At 46.1% G+C, this 19,854-nt stretch overlaps 1 protein-coding gene across 1 annotated transcript in view; it reads left to right on the top strand.

Annotated features, from left to right (window-relative positions):
* LOC144934677 (alpha-aminoadipic semialdehyde synthase, mitochondrial-like) overlaps positions 1 to 19,854 on the top strand; it is a 51,522-nt gene that overhangs the window by 26,262 nt on the left and 5,406 nt on the right. Inside the window, exons 4-8 of the mRNA XM_078860727.1 lie at positions 4,933 to 5,062; positions 5,978 to 6,088; positions 6,657 to 6,765; positions 15,986 to 16,126; positions 16,904 to 17,071. Of these exons, the coding sequence (XP_078716853.1) occupies positions 4,933 to 5,062; positions 5,978 to 6,088; positions 6,657 to 6,765; positions 15,986 to 16,126; positions 16,904 to 17,071 (659 nt within the window). The remainder of the gene's footprint in view (positions 1 to 4,932; positions 5,063 to 5,977; positions 6,089 to 6,656; positions 6,766 to 15,985; positions 16,127 to 16,903; positions 17,072 to 19,854) is intronic.

Here is a 19,854-nt window from a genome sequence, read left to right as displayed (position 1 = left end):
TACCCAGCCTCAGCCGGGTGGGCAATCTAGGCGAGGCCGGAGGCTCTGCACGGTACTAGGCCTCGACACCCCACACGTGTCAGGTGACGACTTTGTGGTATAAACTCGATATACCCAGCGTTGCCCGGGGGAAAAATACATTTAAAATCTTCTGAAAACTTTAAAACATAACATACCAATGAAAATACAACTGTGTAATTAAAATTCTAAACCCGACCGCGCCAAGAATCGATTCTCTGAATCGCGAAAAGGAATCGAAGGTTGTAGATTCATGTTGAATCGCCCTGTTCCCTTTTAATATAAGTTTGTTATAGAGTCGATGTAAACTGCTACGAATGGGAAATATCCGGTGTTGACCGGGGCAAAAATATAATTAAAAACTCCTGAAAACTTTAAAACATAACATACCAATGAAAATAAAACTCTGTAATTAAATATGGAAACCTCCTACGCGCCAGGAATCGATTCTTTGAATCACGCAAAGGAATCATTGAAGGTTGTAGATTCCTTTAGAATCGCCCTATTCCTGCCACGGTTGCTTAACATTTCCCACACACATTCACACATTTAGCTTTTACATTTAACATACAAAACGTCAGCATGTACTGCTGTCATCATAGGTAAAAATATATACACCTTCACCACTCTACCTCACCACTCTCACTCACTCACCATCACCACTCACCCTCAACACTCACTATCACTCACCACTCACTATCACTGACCACTCACACTCACCCTCACCACTTACCCTCACAACTCACCCTCACCACTATTCCTCACTACTTACCCTCACCACTCTCCCTCACCAATCACCAATCACCCTCAAGCATACTTGGCGACACGTAAGTAAGTTTTTAAAACGGGAATAGGGTGAGTGGTGGTGGTGAGGGTGAGTGTTGAGGGTGAGTGGTGAGTGGTTAGGTTGAGTAGTGAGGATGAGTGGTGAGCGTGAGTGGTGAGCGTGACTGGTGAGGGTGAGTGGTGAGGGTGAGTGGTGAGGAAGAGTGGTGAGGGAGAGTGGTGAGGGAGAGTGGTGAGGGAGAGTGGTGAGGGAGAGTGGTGAGGGAGAGTGGTGAGGGAGAGTGGTGATTGGTGAGGGTGTGATTGGTGAGGATGAGTGGTGAGGGTGAGTAGTGAGGGTGAGTGGTTGTTGTGAGGGTGAGTGGTGAGGGTGAGTGGTGATTGTTGAGGGTGTGATTGGTGAGAATGAGTGGTGAGTGGTGAGTGGTGAGGGTGAGTGGCGGTTGTGAGTGGTGATTAGTGAGGGGTGAGTGGTGAGGGTGAGCGTGAGTGGTGAGGGTGAGCAGTGAGGGTGAGCAGTGAGGGTGAGCAGTGAGGGTGAGCAGTGAGGGTGAGTGGTGATTGGTGAGGGTGTGATTGGTGAGGATGAGTGGTGAGTGGTCAGGGTGAGTGGTGAGGGTGAGTGGTGAGCGGTGAGTAGTGAGGGTGAGTGGTGAGCGTGACTGGTTAGTGGTGAGGGTGAGTGGTGAGGGAGAGTGGTGAGGGAGAGTGGTGAGGGTGAATGGTGAGGGTGAGTGGTGAGGGTGAGTGGTGAGGGTGAGTGGTGAGGGTGAGTAGTGAGTGGTGAGGGTGAGGGGTGAGTGGTGAGTGGTGATTGGTGAGGGTGAGTAGTGAGGGTGAGTGGTTGTTGTGAGGGTGAGGGTGAGTGGCGGTTGTGAGTGGTGATTAGTGAGGGGTGAGTGGTGAGGGTGAGCGGTGAGGGTGAGTGGTGAGGGTGAGCAGTGAGGGTGAGCAGTGAGGGTGAGTGGTGATTGGTGAGGGTGTAATTGGTGAGGATGAGTGGTGAGTGGTCAGGGTGAGTGTGGTGAGGGTGAGTGGTGAGCAGTGAGGGTGAGTGGTGAGTAGTGATGGTGAGTGGTGAGCATGGCTGGTGAGTGGTGAGGGAGAGTGGTGAGGGAGAGTGGTGAGGGTGAATGATGAGTGGTGAGGGTGAGTGGCAAGTGGTGAGGGTAAGTGGTGATTGGTGAGGGTGTGATTGGTGAGGATGAGTGGTGAGTAGTGAGGGTGAGTGGGGAGGGTGAGTGGCGGTTGTGAGTGGTGATTAGTGAGGGGTGAGTGGTGAGGGTGAGGTTGAGTGGTGAGGGGAGGTTGAGTGGTGAGGGTGGGTGGTGAGCAGTGAGGGTGAGTGGTAATTGGTGAGGGTGTGATTGGTGAGGATGAGTGGTGAGGGTGAGTGGTGAGGGTGAGTAGTGAGGGTGAGCGGTGAGGGTGAGTGGTTGTTGTGAGGGTGAGTGGTGAGGGTGAGTAGTGAGGGTGAGTGGTGAGGGTGAGTGTTGAGTGGTGAGGGTGAGTGGCGGTTATGAGTGGTGATTAGTGAGGGGTGATTAGTGAGGGGTGAGTGGTGAGGGTGAGCGGTGAGTGGTGAGGGTGAGTGGTGATTGGTGAGGGTGTGATTTGTGAGGATGAGTGGTGAGTGGTCAGGGTGAGTGGTGAGCGGTGAGGGTGAGTGGTTGTTGTGAGGGTGAGGGTGAGTGGTGAGGGTGAGTGGCGGTTGTGAGTGGTGATGGGTGAGGGGTGAGTGGTGAGCGTGAGTGGTGAGGGTGAGTGGTGAGGGTGAGTGCTGAGTGGTGAGGGTGAGTGGTGAGAGAGTGGTTAGTTTTGAGGGTGAGTGGTGAGGTTGAGTGGTGAGGGTTAGTGGAGAGTGGTGAGTGGTGATTGGTCAGTGGTGATTGGTGAGGATGAATGGTGAGTAGTGAGGGTGAGGTTGTGTGGTGGGGGTGAGTGGTGGTTGTGACGGTGAGTGGTGAGGGTGAGTGGTGAGGCTGAATGGTGAGGGTGAATGGTGAGAGTGAGTGGTGAGGGAGAGTGGTGAGGGAGAGTGGTGAGGGTTAGTGGTGAGGGTTAGTGGTGAGGGTGAGTGGTGAGGGAGATTGGTGAGGGAGATTGGTGAGGGAGATTGGTGAGGGAGATTGGTGAGGGAGATTGGTGAGTGGTGAGTTGTGAGGGTGAATGGTGAATACTAAGTGGGAGTGGTGAGTGGTGAGGATGAGTGGTAAGGGTGAGTTGTGAATGGTGAGGGTGAATGATGAGTACAGTCAATATGCACTGCTGTAATCATAGCAGGTACCACCACCACAGAATGTACTGCTGTCATCATAGCAGGTACCACCACAGTATGTACTGCTGTCGTCATAGCAGGTGCCACCACACTCGGTATGTACTGCTGTTATCATACCAGGTACCACCACCACAATATGTACTCCTCTCATCATAGCAGATACCACCACAGCAGCATGCACTGCTGTAATCATAGCAGGTTCCACCACAATATGCACTGCTGTCATCATAACAGGTACCAACACAGCAGTATGCATTGCTGTAGTGATAGCAGGTACGACCTCAGTCGGTATACACTGCTGTACCGATAGTAGATACTGCTATCGAGTTGGTAGATACCGCTATAGTAAATACTAAAACAGTCAGTATATACCGCTACAGTCAGTCAATACTGCTACAGTCAGTATATACTACTATACAGTCAGTACATACTGCTACGGTGAGTAGCTACTAGAGTCAGTAGATACTATTATAGAGTGAGTAGATACTGCTATAGATTTTGTAGTTACTACTATAGTCAGTGGATACAACTATAGAGTCAGCAGATACTATACAGTTAGTCGTTACGAGTATATAGTCGGTAGATACTACTGTAGGCCCAGTAAATACTACTATGGTCAGTAGTTATTACAGTCACTAAATACTACTACACAGTCAGTAGCTACTACTGGCTCAGTAGATACTACGGTACAGTCAGTAGATACTACTACAGAGTCAATAGATGCCACTTCCTCTGTTGTATGTGTAGTATTGTAAAGTACGGCGGGAGACCACTTGACGGGTAGCACACTTTATTAACACTTGTCTTGCCACAATAACACGTGTGGTCACTACAGCTCACGCTACACGTTCCACCCGACACGTGTGGTTACTACAGCTCACGCTACACGTTCCACCCGACACGTGTGGTTACTACAGCTCACGCTACACGTTCCACCCGGCTACACACACACAGGCATTCCAGCCCCGTAGCATCCGGGGGAACCTACAGACCCACCCCAGCTTGGGTATGGGTCACGACCACTGGGTCCCGCGGCCCGGCCCTCACACGGACGTCCGGCCCCGGGTCCCAAGGTCCCGCCTCTGAGCCACACAGGGTCCCGGTCCTTACAAGGACAGCGGGACTAGGTGTCTCAGGGCCCTATCTCTTCCTCCTCCGTCTTCCGTCTTCACTGGTCACCAACTCCTCGAGCGCCCGCGCGCACCGCCTTATATAGCCCTCCGATCCCCAGGAGACAGAGCCTATGCGGACCGCGATGTGAGCACCCACCCTAGTCGACCAATCACGACGCGCTGCCACACGATCCCTTTTTCCAGCTTGTGTCAGCGCACAACCAATCACCACGCGCTGCCACACGATCCATCACTGTCAGCGCGCGTCACCACTACACAGCCAATCACCACGCGCTGCCCCACGATCCCTACTGCCAGCGCGTATCACCCCTACACTTACACCACAGTCGATTGGCAGGTCCCATGTGGTGGGGTAAAGTGTGGGTACTCCCACCTTGTCAAAGACATCCAGACAGTCTGGAAGCAAAGGTGAAATACATTCAGGAGGTGTTCTCTAGAGATCATTCTCATGCATGGCCTTCCACCAGCAGTGTTATAAGACGGTTATTTTACCGCTGCACCGTTATCTCTTCCTGTTGAGGACAAATGCACGACTATCATCCTCTGGTTAATATGGAGGAATGCGTGTTATTGGAGTGTGTGTGGATCTGCGCTTTTGGGAATGTATTTATGTTAAACTTATTTCGCGCCTTGCGTATCCAACCGTGCTAACTGGAAGTGCGGGGGAAGGAATGGTTGGGGAGAGCGGTTGACGGTGCGGGTATGTGTGCGGTGCAGCATCAGCCCCAGCCTGGCAGGTGACAGAGAAGGCCAAGCGATACCAGAACATCTCAGCCGTTGTCATTGATGTCTCCAAGGAGCAGAAGGAGCTCTCAAGTCTCGTCAAAGCACATGACCTTGTTATAAGGTATATTTTTTACTCTTACGCCTACCGGCATCATCGTCCCAATTCTCTTCTGTCCTTGCGTATCGTGGCAGCAATAAGTTTAGGAGCTAAAATGCCAATGCCGAGGTATGCTAGCTACGACGAGAGGGCTTCAGGAGAGACTTCAATTTGCTGTTCCTCCGTCGAAGGAGCTTGGACTCCATTAGTTAATTACCGTATATGGTCCATAGTTTGCATGGTCACAATCTAGGCAAAATGGACGTCATTAATTTGAAACCAGTTATGATAGTCCCAATAAACTCAACGTGTGCCTTGCACAGCTGTGCAGATATATTTGCACTTTTGTACAAATTGTTAGGCTTATCACCGCCAGTGGGCGGCCTGAGCAGCACCCATCATCGTGCTGTGCCTGAGCCCATTTATCATTGCCGTCTCATTTGCCAGTGAAGTGGGATTTTGTTTGGAAACACAGTGCATTAAACATCGATTTCTATTATAATTAATGGAAAGTGAAGAGTGGCCCACACACCCTTCAATTGTTTATGAGTACAGTCATCCCAAAAAAGATGACCATATAAATGTGAACCCCTAGAATAGGTAATTCACAATGCATTGACATGCCTCTATATTGCCATAAGTAATGGGACAGAGGTTAGGAGCGATGCAATCTGTTCATGTTAAAGTGCTGCATGGATTTATTGAATCAGGGGATCGTGGGAGGTGGTGGCAGCTTGACGTCTCATCCAGCAGTGGATCGAGACTGGTTGATGTTAATGAAGGGGACAACCTGGCTTTTATATGCTGACGAACCAAGGGGGGGGTGGTATTTGTCGCAATCGCAAACTGAAGGCATGTCTGCGATCACTACTATAATTGTTATGGATGCTGATGATGATGTTGTGGCTTACCATGTTGCCCTTTGCACGTTGCCTTCAGCCTCTTGCCCTACGGAATGCATCCCATGGTGGCACGACACTGCATCAGCCACTCCGTCGACTTGGTGACGCCCAGCTACACGTCCCCCGCCATGATGGAGCTGGATGAGAGGTCAGCAGTGAGGAGTCTTTGAGAAGCTGCGGGATGAGGAGCTTCATTGTACTCTAGAGCACCCTCACGTCGTTGGGGCAGTGATTTGACATTATTGATGAGTACAAACGAGTAGCATGGCTGGCTATGTATGGTGGCGAAGAAGTTCAACATATATACATGTGGCAAGTGGGCATTTTATACAATTCAGTTCATATAAGTGAATACTAATGTAGAGTGCTTGGCTCAGTCTGAAGGTTCTGAGTACAAATTCTGAATGAGGACCGACCCAGTCTTCCACCTCTGGGATCAATGAAAATATTACCACTTTGTGGGAAGTCAATAAAAGTTGTGCTATGGTGAGAATTACACCGCCATAACAATGTAGAATTTACAACTGGTTCAGGGGCGCAAACAGACATATATGGGATGAAAACAGATCTTAAATCATCAAAAGTATAATCTTTTCCATGATTGTTGTCACGTATTGTAAAGGCCCTGCTGAAATGGATATTTTTTATATGGTCTCTGTATTGTCCAATGAGATTTCAGTCCTCTCCAAATGCTTCCAGCTGAGTTTGTTCCCCAGCGCCCGCAACGCCGGAATCACGGTCCTCAACGAGATGGGGCTGGACCCTGGCATCGACCACATGCTCGCCATGAGGATCTTTGACAAGGCCAGGGAGCTGGGTGGACAGGTATGGAGGAGAGTTGTCCATGGTCTCTATGTAATTTCATGAATGTTTCACCTGTAGTTTTGCATCTCTGATTTGGTGCGAAAGACGTTCAACATAGATAGATAGATCGTTTATTGTCATTGTCACCAGTACAACGAAATTTAAAATGCTCACCAGTCAGGGCATCATTCATAAATTTAAATTAAATAAAACAAGAAAATAAAAATAAAATTAAATGAAAGATAATCAATTTATACTATATATAAAAACAGCCCAAGTATATCCACATACCCACATAAGGTTACATTTTGTCATTGCACATCTCTATTTCACATTCAATTGTAAACACTATTACTTAATAATTAATTAGCATTATTGAGTGTGGTGATCGCTGTAGGATAAAAGCTCTGTTTGAATCTGTTTGTCCTTGTTTTGACTGATCTGAATCGTCTGCCTGATGGCAACAGCTCAAACAGTGAGTGTCCAGGGTGTGAAGAGTCCTTTAGAATGATCTGTGCTTTTTTGATGCAACGTGAACTGTGTAGTTCTTCCAGTGTGGGGAGATGGCAGCCGGCGATCTTTTGGGCTGTGTTGATGACCCTCTGGAGCGCTTTCCTCTGAGCCACTGTGCAGCTGGTGTACCATACACAGATGCAGTATGTAAGAATAGACTTTGTAGCCAACACTGATAGGAATATCTGGCTTAAAAAAAACATGTAAACACACAAGTGTAATGACAGTAGAGTCAACCTACGGTGTGAGTGGACTAGTGGCCATGGGCAGTAATGACAGGGGAGTCAGCCTGCAGTACGAATGGACTGGTGGCTATGGGAATGATCGAGAATGGGAGCATTGCCAGGTGATGGAAGAGGACAGTCGTGTCTGCTGGTAGAGCGAGCGGTCTAGAACCAGCGAGAAGGTTCGGGAATGGGGGCATGGCCTTGGACCGTATATAAGGGAGATGCACAGGAGACTCGGGGCTGTCCGAGTGTGAGCAGTTGGCTCCTTATTAAATGAAAACCATCTCAAGACAAGTGCGTCGAAGTCGTCTTTACACAAGGATAAGAATACCCTCGATATCCCGCACCTCCAATTAGCATGGTTGGCTACGTACGGTGCGAAATAATTTTAATATACATACATATACATACATATTTTACATGCTGTAAATTAAGTGCATTTACATTTGTGTAATGAGCGACTTCCGCGACACGTCGTGTAGAGGGTACTTCTTTTATTACTCACACTGGGCACAACACAGGCCAACACTTGCTCTTCCTCACACTGAGTACAACACTCGATATTAACGTCTCGATTGGCTACACACAGCCGATTACTCGGCATGGTCCCCTTGTCCTCGCTCGGTCACGCCACTAGCTGGCGGCTTGACGATGACGGCGATGGAAACTACCCAGGATATCTTCCACGTGGCCAGACGACGGAGAGAGATGTCGGTGAACAGCGACACAGCCAGGACCCCACACACGAGCCCCGAGCTCTGGGTCCACTCCCCCTTATATCCCCCCAGGCGTGGCTAGTCCCCGCCTCCGACCACGCCCTCACGGAGTATCTCGGCTAACCCCACCTGTTACATTTGCCCCAGATACACCTCCTTCCCTGATTGGTTATTACATCTGTGCCCATACCCGTGAGTCCCTTCCCAGGCCAGCAGGTGTCACCCTGTCATTCCATTTGTATGCAATGACCATGCATTGTAAGCTCTGTTAAACAGTTCAGTCGTGGCTTTTCTCCAGAAATGGTTAAATGTCATTCAATGAGAGGTGAGTTCCAAGTTGATGGACCCGCTGACAGCGAGACTGCGAGGTTCAAATCTCATTAACCCATTGAGTGTAACAAAAAGGTCGTGATAACCGACAGCAGTGCGCTTACTAATTTTGCGTCTCAGTCACAGCAATTTACATCTGTAAAATATTGTGCATGTTATCAAAAACTGCACTATTAGTATTATTATTACTAGCACGTGCACACGTCCAGCAGATAGCACAGAGGAAATCGGTGCAGACACTTGTACCTTTTTTGTTTACGTGCAACACCTGCCGGCGCCGTTCCTTACAAATGGACGGCATGATGTGGCTGTAATTCACGCTTCCGTGCTAATGGGATGTGTGGCCCAGTTGATGACCGGAGTGGACGCACACGCTGGTGGAGCTAAAGACAGTAGTAGTAGTAGGTTTTTACCCTTTCAACTGGTACAAAACTGACACCTTTATACAAGGGATCATGTTTGCAATAACCACAACACAAGCAGTCAAAATGCAAACCCGAGACAGCTTTTTTTAGAGCCTAGTCTCTATTGGTGTTGGACCAGATGACGCCAAAAGGTGTACAACTGACAAGAACAGCGCACTATCAGAGTATTGAGAGCTCGAGGTAAGCATTTACACTATGAGACCTCCTTTACCAGTGGCAAAATATAGTAGTAGGTTTTTACCCTTTTAAACTGGTACAAAACTGACACCTTTATACAAGGGATCATGTTTGCAATAACCACAACACAAGCAGTCAAAATGCAAACAAAAAGAAACAACTCTGATAAAGATAATGATATGCACTGTCCTTGAAGTTGATTGGTCCACACCCGAGACAGCTTTTCTTAGAGCCTAGTCTCCATTGGTGTTGGACCAGATGACGCCAAAAGGCGTACAACTCAAAAAACAGCGCACTATCAGAGTATTGAGAGCTCGGGGTAAGCATTTTCACTATGATACCTCCTTTACCAGTGGCAAAATATAGTAGTAGGGTTTTACCCTTTCAACTGTCAAAATGCTTGTGTTGTGGTTATTGCAAACATGATCCCTTGTATAAACGTGTCAGTTTTGTACCAGTTGAAAGGGTAAAAACCTACAACTATATTTTGCCACTGGTAAAGGAGGTCTCATAGTGTATATGAGCTAAAGACAGTTTTGTTCTACACAAGAACGAAGGCCCGTAGCAGAAAGCTTGGTGAAAGAAAGAAAAAAACTGCACGCGAATATATCTGCCAGGCCCATGTACCCAATGAGTTCCGATTGATAGGGGGGGAACAGTCAACCGGGGGAGTTGGAAGATAATTTATTGCTTCACTTACATGAAAAATCACGTCGGTAAATCGTTCGGTTTTCTGTGATGTAGGAGAGGTGAGTGGCAATGGCTGTGGAGGATAAAATAAAATGGAGAAGGGTGGTGGGGGAGAGGATGAGTTAGACATATGGGTGGGGAGTCCCAGGCTTGTTTGGTGGAAGATGGGAGGGGGGAAGAGAAGTGGAGGGTAAACTGGGGGGCGGGCGAGCTGAAGTCACTTTTAGAGGAGTCCACACGACTGGTGATGAATGCGTGTGACTTGCGTCTGAGATGCATCAGAAGTCGATCAACGCTACAATTGTATGTGCGTGCCGCTATTGATGACAGCAACCCGCCAGCTGCAACGTCGTGTATGTAGCAGAGAATGTCCGTTCAGGGTGAAGGGCGACTTTACAGAGGCAACTTGACATCAGCAGAAAGTGAGACCTCCTGTGCCAGTGGGACCAAAATTACAAAGAAAAACTAAAATCTGAATAAAAACGAAAGCATGCCGTTTTCGATTTGCTGTTGGTTTTTGCATAATTCACGAAGGCCGATTAATTTTTGTGTACGTTTTTCTGTGCTGTTTGATATCCTGATGATTTGGCTTGCACAAAATGTTATGAACACATGAACGCATGCATAGTTGTGAGTGCCCATGCCATTGGGCCAGTTTTACATGACTTGGTAGGTGACCTCTATTGGGTGTCCAGTAATTTATGTGTGGAATTGTCAAAGCATTCTGTCTTTCCCCAAGTGGATGTTAAAGATGTTGCGATGTAATTTACAGGTATTGGCCAATAAGTGATGTTAAACCATTACACTGGTCTACAGCCAAAATGCTTCCAAAATAAATGTAGTCGAAGTGTACTCATTCTGGGTCACAGAGAATGAAAATTATGCTTAGAATTATTGATTGGCTCTAGTTTTCAAGATATGCTACTGGGTCAATATATACGACCCTTGACTTGGGAATGGCGGAGGATAAGTGAGTTATAAAGGGAAGGGATCTCAATTTAAACCAAAAATCACTAAAATACATCTTTGACTGGATCTATGAATGAATCTATGACTGGGTTTGGACAGTACTTGCTTTTTGAGCAAAACAATTAATGATGCAATCTGAACCTGCTATTGCATCATACATGATATAAATTGCATCATGTTATTCCTAGAAGTCATGGATGATGCAATCATAACGCAGCTTACATCCCTCTGCTGAACAAATTGCCCTATATCAGCTCTAGAAATCATAGTGTCGTACTCTCTTATTTTTCAGTGTTTGATTTTGCAAAGGGACACATTTCTGTTTAGTCAAAGTGAGCAGAGATGCCTCGTACTTGTGTGAACAAAGCAGATAACTTCTGCTATATTTGTGGTGAAGTGACTTTTGCATCACAAAGGCGCAGTATAACCACAATGGTTAAGAAAGCCTATCACCTTTATTTTGGCTGCAAAATTAGATATCAGGACAAGATATGGGCCCCACACATGCTGCAACACTTGATCCTCATGGCGGTACCCTGGTGTACCAAATAAAACAAAATTAAATATTATATTTCTGGGACACTATTTTTTCCAGGGGTGTACTTAACTCCGCGACTGGGGTACCAATTAATCCTTAATCAGTGCTACTTCGCGATGTCGAAACGCAGCGAGGACGATTGCGCTGAAACCCTGAATGCTCGTATGCACCATAGTGCACCATGTACAGCTCGTCGAGATGAGTTAATTGCTGCATTGCCGACCATCAACAGACTAAAAATTACTGCTTTACGGACATTATGTGAGAGCCGCGGTACTATGGTACCCTGGGGTACCGCCATAAGGTTCACTTGTGAAACAAATCTTTGCTAGTAGTTGAACAGGAAAAGGAAATATATGACCTTTGGCAGTGCCACTGATTTTGAGAGAGCCAATAGATCATATCAGCAATTGTTACTTCTGCATGGCACCTCCAGTTGGGAAAGGTGTGTCAAAGAATAAAAAGTGGACTGCATTATCCAAACATTCCATCAGCTATATGCCCAGTACCCCACAGAGAAGGACTGCCGGTTCCTGATGTACCAGAATCATTCTCACTTGAGTCAGACGAGGAATAGGATGGAACTTCTGGACCTGAACCATCAAGGTCACATGACCCAGATGTTCTCCCATCCTCTTCTGAACCACACCGCATAACACAAGGTGAACTGAAAGACCTTGTCAGGGATTTGGAACTACCCAAGAGTAAGGCAGAGCTGTTGGGATCCAGACTGCAGCAGTGGAATCTCCTGGAAGGTGATGTTAGGGTTTCCATGTTTCGTGACTGTCAAAAGGATCTTGTCCCATTCTTCTTCATGGAAGGTGATCTTGTAGCCTCCAACAACATCGATGGTGTGATGGCAGCCCGAAACATCGTTCATGATCTAGATGAGTGCAGACTGTTCATTGATTAATCGAAGATGAGTCTTAAAGCTGTTTTGCTGCATAATGGAAATGTTTTGCCATCAATCCCAGTTGGTCATGCAGTCCATATGAAGGAAACCTATAACAACATGAAAACATTTTTGAGGTGCATAAACTGAAGGAAACCTATGACAACATGAAACAACTTTTGAGGTGCATAAACTATGATCAACATCAGTGGCAACTTTGTGGCAATTTGAAGGTCTTGCTTGGTCTGCAGACTGGATACACAGTACTGCTGTTTTCTCTGTGAATGGGATAGTCGTGCAAGATATTACCACTACATAAAGATAGATTAGCCACTCTGACAGTCATTGGAGTGTGGGAGGAAAAGTGTTTAGCATCCACCACTTGTTGAATCAAGGAGGATTCTGTTACCACCCTTACACTTCAAGCTGAGTCTGATGAAGAACTTTGTTAAAGCCATTGACAAAACACAAGCAGCTTTCAAGTACCTCCGTGGAAAATTTCCAGGTTAATTGAAGCTAAAATTAAGGAAGGTGTCTTTGTTGGTCCTCAGATTTGTGAACTTCTTCGAGATGATGCATTTGACAGTGCACTGCGTGGCAAGGAAACGATGGCATGGAAAGCCTTCCAGTTAGTGACAACAAATTTTCTCGGAAACAACAAGGCAGACAACTAGAGGTAGTTGGTGGAAAACTTCTCATGGAACACAAAAGCCTTAGTTGCAACATGTCACTACAGATAAAAAAAATTCACTCTCACCTAGATATTTTCCCAGAGAACTGCAGAGTAGTGAGCGACAAGCATGACGAGCGATTTCACCAGGAGATTGCAACAATGGAGAAACGCTATCAAGGCAAATAGAGCCCATAAATACTTGCAGACTATTGCTGGACAGTGACAAGAGATGCTCCATTTAATGAATACAAGAGACAAGCCAAGACGCCCTGAGTAGACACTGCATAATGACTCCATTATGTACTTATATATACATAATAGTTTTTTGCCTTTTGTTTCATAATACATTTTATTTATATATCCCTTTTTAAAGTGTTACATGAACAGGACAGGTGACATGTTTTCATGTAAAGCAACCGTAAACACATGAAAAGACCTCAGTTTACAATTTATGAGTAAAACTATACTATCTACACAATATACATAGATGTAAAATGTAAAAACTTAAATATCTTGGGAACTAGCCAATCGGTTGTTTCAATTGTCATATTTGAATTCAACACATCAAAATCTATAATAAACAGCATATTTCATCTCTGAAGCAGACGACTTCTAAACAATTGTAGACCAGTGTTACCTGCAATTATATTGTACCGGAAATATCGTCATGTAGCCACTGCTGTGTCTCTCTGTCTTTCAAAAGTGGACTCAAGTGGAAATTGATGTCATGATCAATTCACAAATCCCAAAATTATTTGGGGTTTTTGATAAATATATTTGATAGAACCGTAATTTTATATTAAAGCCTAATGCTGTATTGGTCGGACCATACTTCACCACGCTGCTCAGTGTGGGTTTCAGAAGTATGAACCCTAAATAATAAATTATATTTCACTATGAGTGAACCCATTGAGTCCGCAGGTTTAATTTTGCGAAGGCGCCGTGAAATACATTCGAGTACATGCAGTGCGATAGACATTCAAAAGACAAAAACAAAGATCCCCTATATAGCCTTAACCGATTGTTGGGGCAAGTGCTGTTAGCAAGCACCTATGAAGGCCAGCATGGTACACGGGGGGGGGTGGGTCGCCAGTACCACGCCCGGCCACCTTTGTCTCCCAAGCAGCAATGTTTACACACTACACCAGGTACTCATTTGAGGCTGAGTAGACCTAGGGGAGGCCCAGGGCCAGTTCAAATAATCGTTACTTGTGTTTGCAATGAGCGGGAATCGAACTCAGGTCGCCAGGTTTGTAGCGCAGCTCACTAACTGCGACACCACTGCTCCCCACAACACACACACATGCACACGTACAGTGAGGGAAAAAAGTATTTGATCCCCTGCTGATTTTGTACGTTTGCCCACTGACAAAGAAATGATCAGTCTATAATTTTAATGGTAGGTTTATTTGAACAGTGAAAGACAGAATAACAACAACAAAAATCCAGAAAAACGCATGTCAAAAATGTAATAAATTGATTTGCATTTTAATGAGGGAAACAAGTATTTGACCCCCTCTCAATCAGAATAATCTCAGCGTGTTACCTGTATAAAAGACACCTGTTCACAGAAGCAATCAATCAATCAGATTCCAAACTCTCCACCATGGCCAAGACCAAAGAGCTTTCCAAGGATGTCAGGGACAAGATTTTAGATCTACACAAGGCTGTAATGGGCTACAAGACCATCGCCAAGCAGCTTGGTGAGAAGGTGACAACAGTTGGTGCGATTATTCCTAAATGGAAGAAAAACAAAAGAACTGTCAATCTCCCTCGGCCTGGGGCTCCATACAAGATCTCACCTCGTGGAGTTGCAATGATCATGAGAACGGTGAGGAATCAGCCCAGAACTACATGGGGGGATCTTGTCAATGATCTCAAGGCAGCTGGGACCATAGTCACCAAGAAAACAGTTGGTAACACACTACGCTGTGAAGGACTGAAATCCTGCAGCGCCTGCAAGGTCCCCCTGCTCAATAAAGCACATCTGAAGTTTGCCAATGAACATCTGAATGATTCAGAGGACAACTGGGTGAAAGTGTTGTGGTCAGATGAGACCATAATGGAGCTCTTTGGTATCAACTACATGGCAGGATCTTGTCAATGATCTCAAGGCAGCTGGGACCATAGTCACCAAGAAAACAGTTGGTAACACACTACGCTGTGAAGGACTGAAATCCTGCAGCGCCCGCAAGGTCCCCCTGCTCAAGAAAGTGCATATACATGCCCGTCTGAAGTTTGCCAATGAACATCTGAATGATTCAGAGGACAAATGGGTGAAAGTGTTGTGGTCAGATTAGACCAAAATGGAGCTCTTTGGCATCAACTCAACTCGCCGTGTTTGGAGGAGGAGGAATGCTGCCTATGACCCCAAGAACACCATCCCCACCGTCAAACATGGAGGTGGAAACATTATGCTTTGGGGGTGTTTTTCTGCTAAGGGGACAGGACAATTTCATCGCATCAAATATTGGGTGAGAACCTCCTTCCCTCAGCCAGGGCATTGAAAATGGGTCGTGGATGGGTATTCCAGCATGACAATGACCCAAAACACACGTCCAAGGCAACAAAGGAGTGGCTCAAGAAGAATCACATTAAGGTCCTGGAGTGGCCTAGCCAGTCTCCAGACCTTAATCCCATAGAAAATCTGTGGAGGGAGCTGAAGGTTCGAGTTGCCAAACGTCAGCCTCGAAACCTTAATGACTTGGAGAAGATCTGCAAAGATGAGTGGGACAAAATCCCTCCTGAGATGTGTGCAAACCTGATGGCCAACTACAGGAAACGTCTGACCTCTGTGATTGCCAACAAGGGGTTTTCCACCAAGTGCTAAGTCATGTTTTGCAGAGGGGTCAAATACTTATTTCCCTCATTAAAATGCAAATCAATTTATAACATTTTTGACATGCGTTTTTCTGGATTTTTTGTTGTTATTCTGTCTCTCGCTGTTCAAATAAACCTACCATTAAGATTATAGACTGATCATTTCTTTGTCAGTGGGCAAACGTACAAAATCAGCAGGGGATCAAATACTTTTTTCCCTCAATGTAGGTAGCAGAACATGGATCACACATCTCATTGTGCGTGCGTCCAGGTGGAGTCGTACGTCTCCTTCTGTGGGGGCCTCCCGGCGCCCGAGTGCTGTGACAACCCTCTCCGCTACAAGTTTAGTTGGAGCCCTCGCGGGGTGCTCACCAACACCATGGGGGCTGCTCGCTTCCTACGCGGCGGCCAGGTAGCCAGCAGCGATGGACATCCTCGTTCCGGCGTTTTTCGCACCCATTTGTCTGATCTGTGTCACGTGACAATCCCTGAATGTGGTGTTTCGCTCAATTCTTATAGGCATCTTAAGCATTGTGCATGAAGGCACAACAATGATTAAGATGGACATAGTCTGAGAGTAGGGGACGATATAGCCATGTCGTGTTTACACCATTAGGTCATTGAGTAATTTGTGGTTCTTTTTTTATGGGCTCTGGTAGCAGGTTATGTCATAGCAGCTACTATGCACTGATTAAAAACATTCTTATTCAAACGTATTGGTAGGTAACTTTTGATTTTCATTGATTGCTATTTTTAGCATTGACTGGAGAAGAAAATGGAACGAAAGCTCAAACGTGTGTAAATAAGCATGGCGCGATGCTTGAGTCGAGAAACACGCGGATTATGGGACATGTACCGGTTAAAGGCACCATTATGACAGTTAAATGTTAGTAGGTCTGGATAGATGCGTCACTCGACGACACGATGGCTGGTGGGTAAAAAAAACAAGGGAGTGCCGCACCTTTAAGTGAACGTGGCCAAGAGGAGCGATTAATTCAGCTCGGGTACAGGTGCTGGGAATTATGATGCCTCGTGGAGGCCTTCATCCAGCAGTAGATAATCATGGCTGATGATAATAACTTTTGATAATTCCAGTATAAGTTCGCACTTGCTGTGATAAGGCATGTGTGTCTGTTGTATCCAGCAAGTGATGTGACGTCTGAAATATCGATGAGCTGCCATCTGACAGGTGGTGGAGATTCCGGCTGGGGGAGCCTTGCTGGATGCGGTGGAGCCAATCGACTTCATGCCTGGCTTCAGCCTCGAGGGGTTACCCAACAGGGACAGCCTGAGCTACGTCAAGGACTACGGGGTGCATGGCACTACCACGTTCTTCCGAGGCACCCTCCGCTACAAGGTGTGCGGTCTACATACAGTGAGGGAAAAAAGTATTTGATCCCCTGCTGATTTTGAACGTTTGCCCACTGACAAAGAAATGATCAGTCTATCATTTTAATGGTAGGTTTATTTGAACAGTGAGAGACAGAATAACAACAAAAAAATCCAGAAAAACGCATGTCAAAAATGTTATAAATTGATTTGCATTTTAATGAGGGAAATAATTATTTGACCCCCTCTCAATCAGAAAGATTTCTGGCTCCCAGGTGTCTTTTATACAGGTAACGAGCTGAGATTAGGAGCACACTCTTAAAGGGAGTGCTCCTAATCTCAGCTTGTTACCTGTATAAAAGACACCTGTTCACAGAAGCAATCAATCAATCAGATTCCAAACTCTCCACCATGGCCAAGACCAAAGGGCTTTCCAAGGATGTCAGGGACAAGATTTTAGATCTACACAAGGCTGTAATGGGCTACAAGACCATCGCCAAGCAGCTTGGTGAGAAGGTGACAACAGTTGGTGCGATTATTCCTAAATGGAAGAAACGCAAAAGAACTGTCGATCTCCCTCGGCCTGGGGCTCCATACAAGATCTCACCTCGGGGAGTTGCAATGATCATGAGAACGGTGAGGAATCAGCCCAGAACTACATGGGAGGATCTTGTCAATGATCTCAAGGCAGCTGGGACCATAGTCACCAAGAAAACAGTTGGTAACACACTACGCTGTGAAGTACTGAAATCCTGCAGCGCCTGCAAGGTCCCCCTGCTCAAGAAAGCACATCTGAAGTTTGCCAATGAACATCTGAATGATTCAGAGGACAACTGGGTGAAAGTGTTGTGGTCAGATGAGACCATAATGGAGCTCTTTGGCATCAACTCAACTCTCCGTGTTTGGAGGAGGAGGGAATGCTGCCTATGACCCCAAGAACACCATCCCCACCGTCAAACATGGAGGTGGAAACATTATGCTTTGGGGGTGCTTTTCTGCTAAGGGGACAGGACAACTTCACCGCATCAAAGGGACGATGGACAGGGCCATGTACCGTCAAATCTTAGGTGAGAACCTCCCTCAGCCAGGGCATTGAAAATGGGTCGTGGATGGGTATTCAGGCATGACAATGCCCCAAAACACACACGGCCAAGGCAACAAAGGAGTGGCTCAAGAAGAGGCACATTAAGGTCCTGGAGTGGCCTAGTCAGTCTCCAGACCTTAATCCCATAGAAAATCTGTGGAGGGAGCTGAAGGTTTGAGTTGCCAAACGTCAGCCTCGAAACCTTAATGACTTGGAGAAGATCTGCAAAGAGGAGTGAGACAAAATCTCTCCTGAGATGTGTGCAAACCTGGTAGCCAACTACAAGACACGTCTGACCTCTGTGATTGCCAACAAGGGTTTTGCCACCAAGTACTAAGTCATGTTTTGCAGAGGGGTCAAATACTTATTTCTCTCATTAAAATGCAAATCAATTTATAACATTTTGACATGCGTTTTTCTGGATTTTGTTGTTGTTATTCTGTCTCTCACTGTTCAAATAAACCTACCATTAAAATTATAGACTGATCATTTCTTTGTCAGTGGGCAAACGTACAAAATCAGCAGGGGATCAAATACTTTTTTCCCTCACTGTACAGAGGAACCTTTTTAAGTGAAGCGTAACACTTGACACTATCATTTTGAAAATATGACATGTGACGTCCTATTTTTTTTTCCAACAAGCCGTAGTTTTTATTTAGGATCTCAACAATCCTCCTTTGTGGACTTTACATGCCAACCATTTGTTTATTAAGTTGTTGAGCCAGGCTGGGCCAGGATTGGGCGATCGGAGAGTGCTAATTAGATATTTCCTGAGTTACGCGTGCGATGACGACGGTCACAGCTAAAAAATAAACCATGCCCTTGACGACGCGCCTCAGCGTTGAGGAACGAAGTGGCCGGGTGGCTTGGGTGACTTAGCAACTGGCCTGAGACTACTGGAAGCCGGCGTTCTAATCCGAGTTTTAGCCACACTTCATGAAAACGAGGATCTGAAGTGTAATGGATCAATGTCCTTAACCGAGTCACTCTGCGCGCGACAATGCACTGATTCGTAATTGTAATTAAATTCTTATGTTCGCAATATATATTGATGGCATAATGTACACTAGAATGCACTTTTGTTATTTTTGCAGATTATACCAATAATTTTTGCAGCTTTTAAGTGGGGGGAGGCCCAGGGCAGGTTCAGATGTCGACTGCCACTGATATTAGCCGTCCCAAAGGAATCCAACTCAGGTTGCGAGGGTTATAGCACAGTGCGCTATGCAAATACATTTGAAGAAGTGAGAGGAAGACTCAATGTGGTAGAAATCACGGAGAAGATGAGACAGAAAAGACTGGTGTGGTTCAGTCATGTGGAGAGACAACAGGAACATGTGGTCTAGAAGGTGCAAGTGATGCAAGTGGAAGGAAATAGATCAAGAGGAAGGCAGAAAAAGAGGTTGGGCGATATTGTGCGATTGGACATGGTGGCCTGAGGAGCGGAAAGAGAGATGGCGCAGGACAGGGCAGCGTGGAGAAGGTTGGCAATGACAGCGGACCCCACATGAGTAGGACAAACGCGTGGGAGAAGAAGAGTAAAGTACGTGTGTCGGCATCGTTACACTTATAGAAACTATATATCTATCCTATACATTCATTCTGTGACCTTCATGTATGTTGGGTAAATAACTGTTTCAGTAATTTATTTTAGGGCAGTTTATTCCGAGCAATGGAGATTGTGAGAGAAGCATCTGTCTTTCTTACGTGGAGAAAGGGGTTTTTGT

Source organism: Lampetra fluviatilis, chromosome 11 (assembly GCF_964198595.1).
Source record: "Lampetra fluviatilis chromosome 11, kcLamFluv1.1, whole genome shotgun sequence".
Lineage (NCBI taxonomy): Eukaryota > Metazoa > Chordata > Hyperoartia > Petromyzontiformes > Petromyzontidae > Lampetra > Lampetra fluviatilis.
The sequence above is the reverse complement of the archived record's forward strand: the minus strand, read 5'-3'. Positions and strand labels throughout refer to the sequence as shown.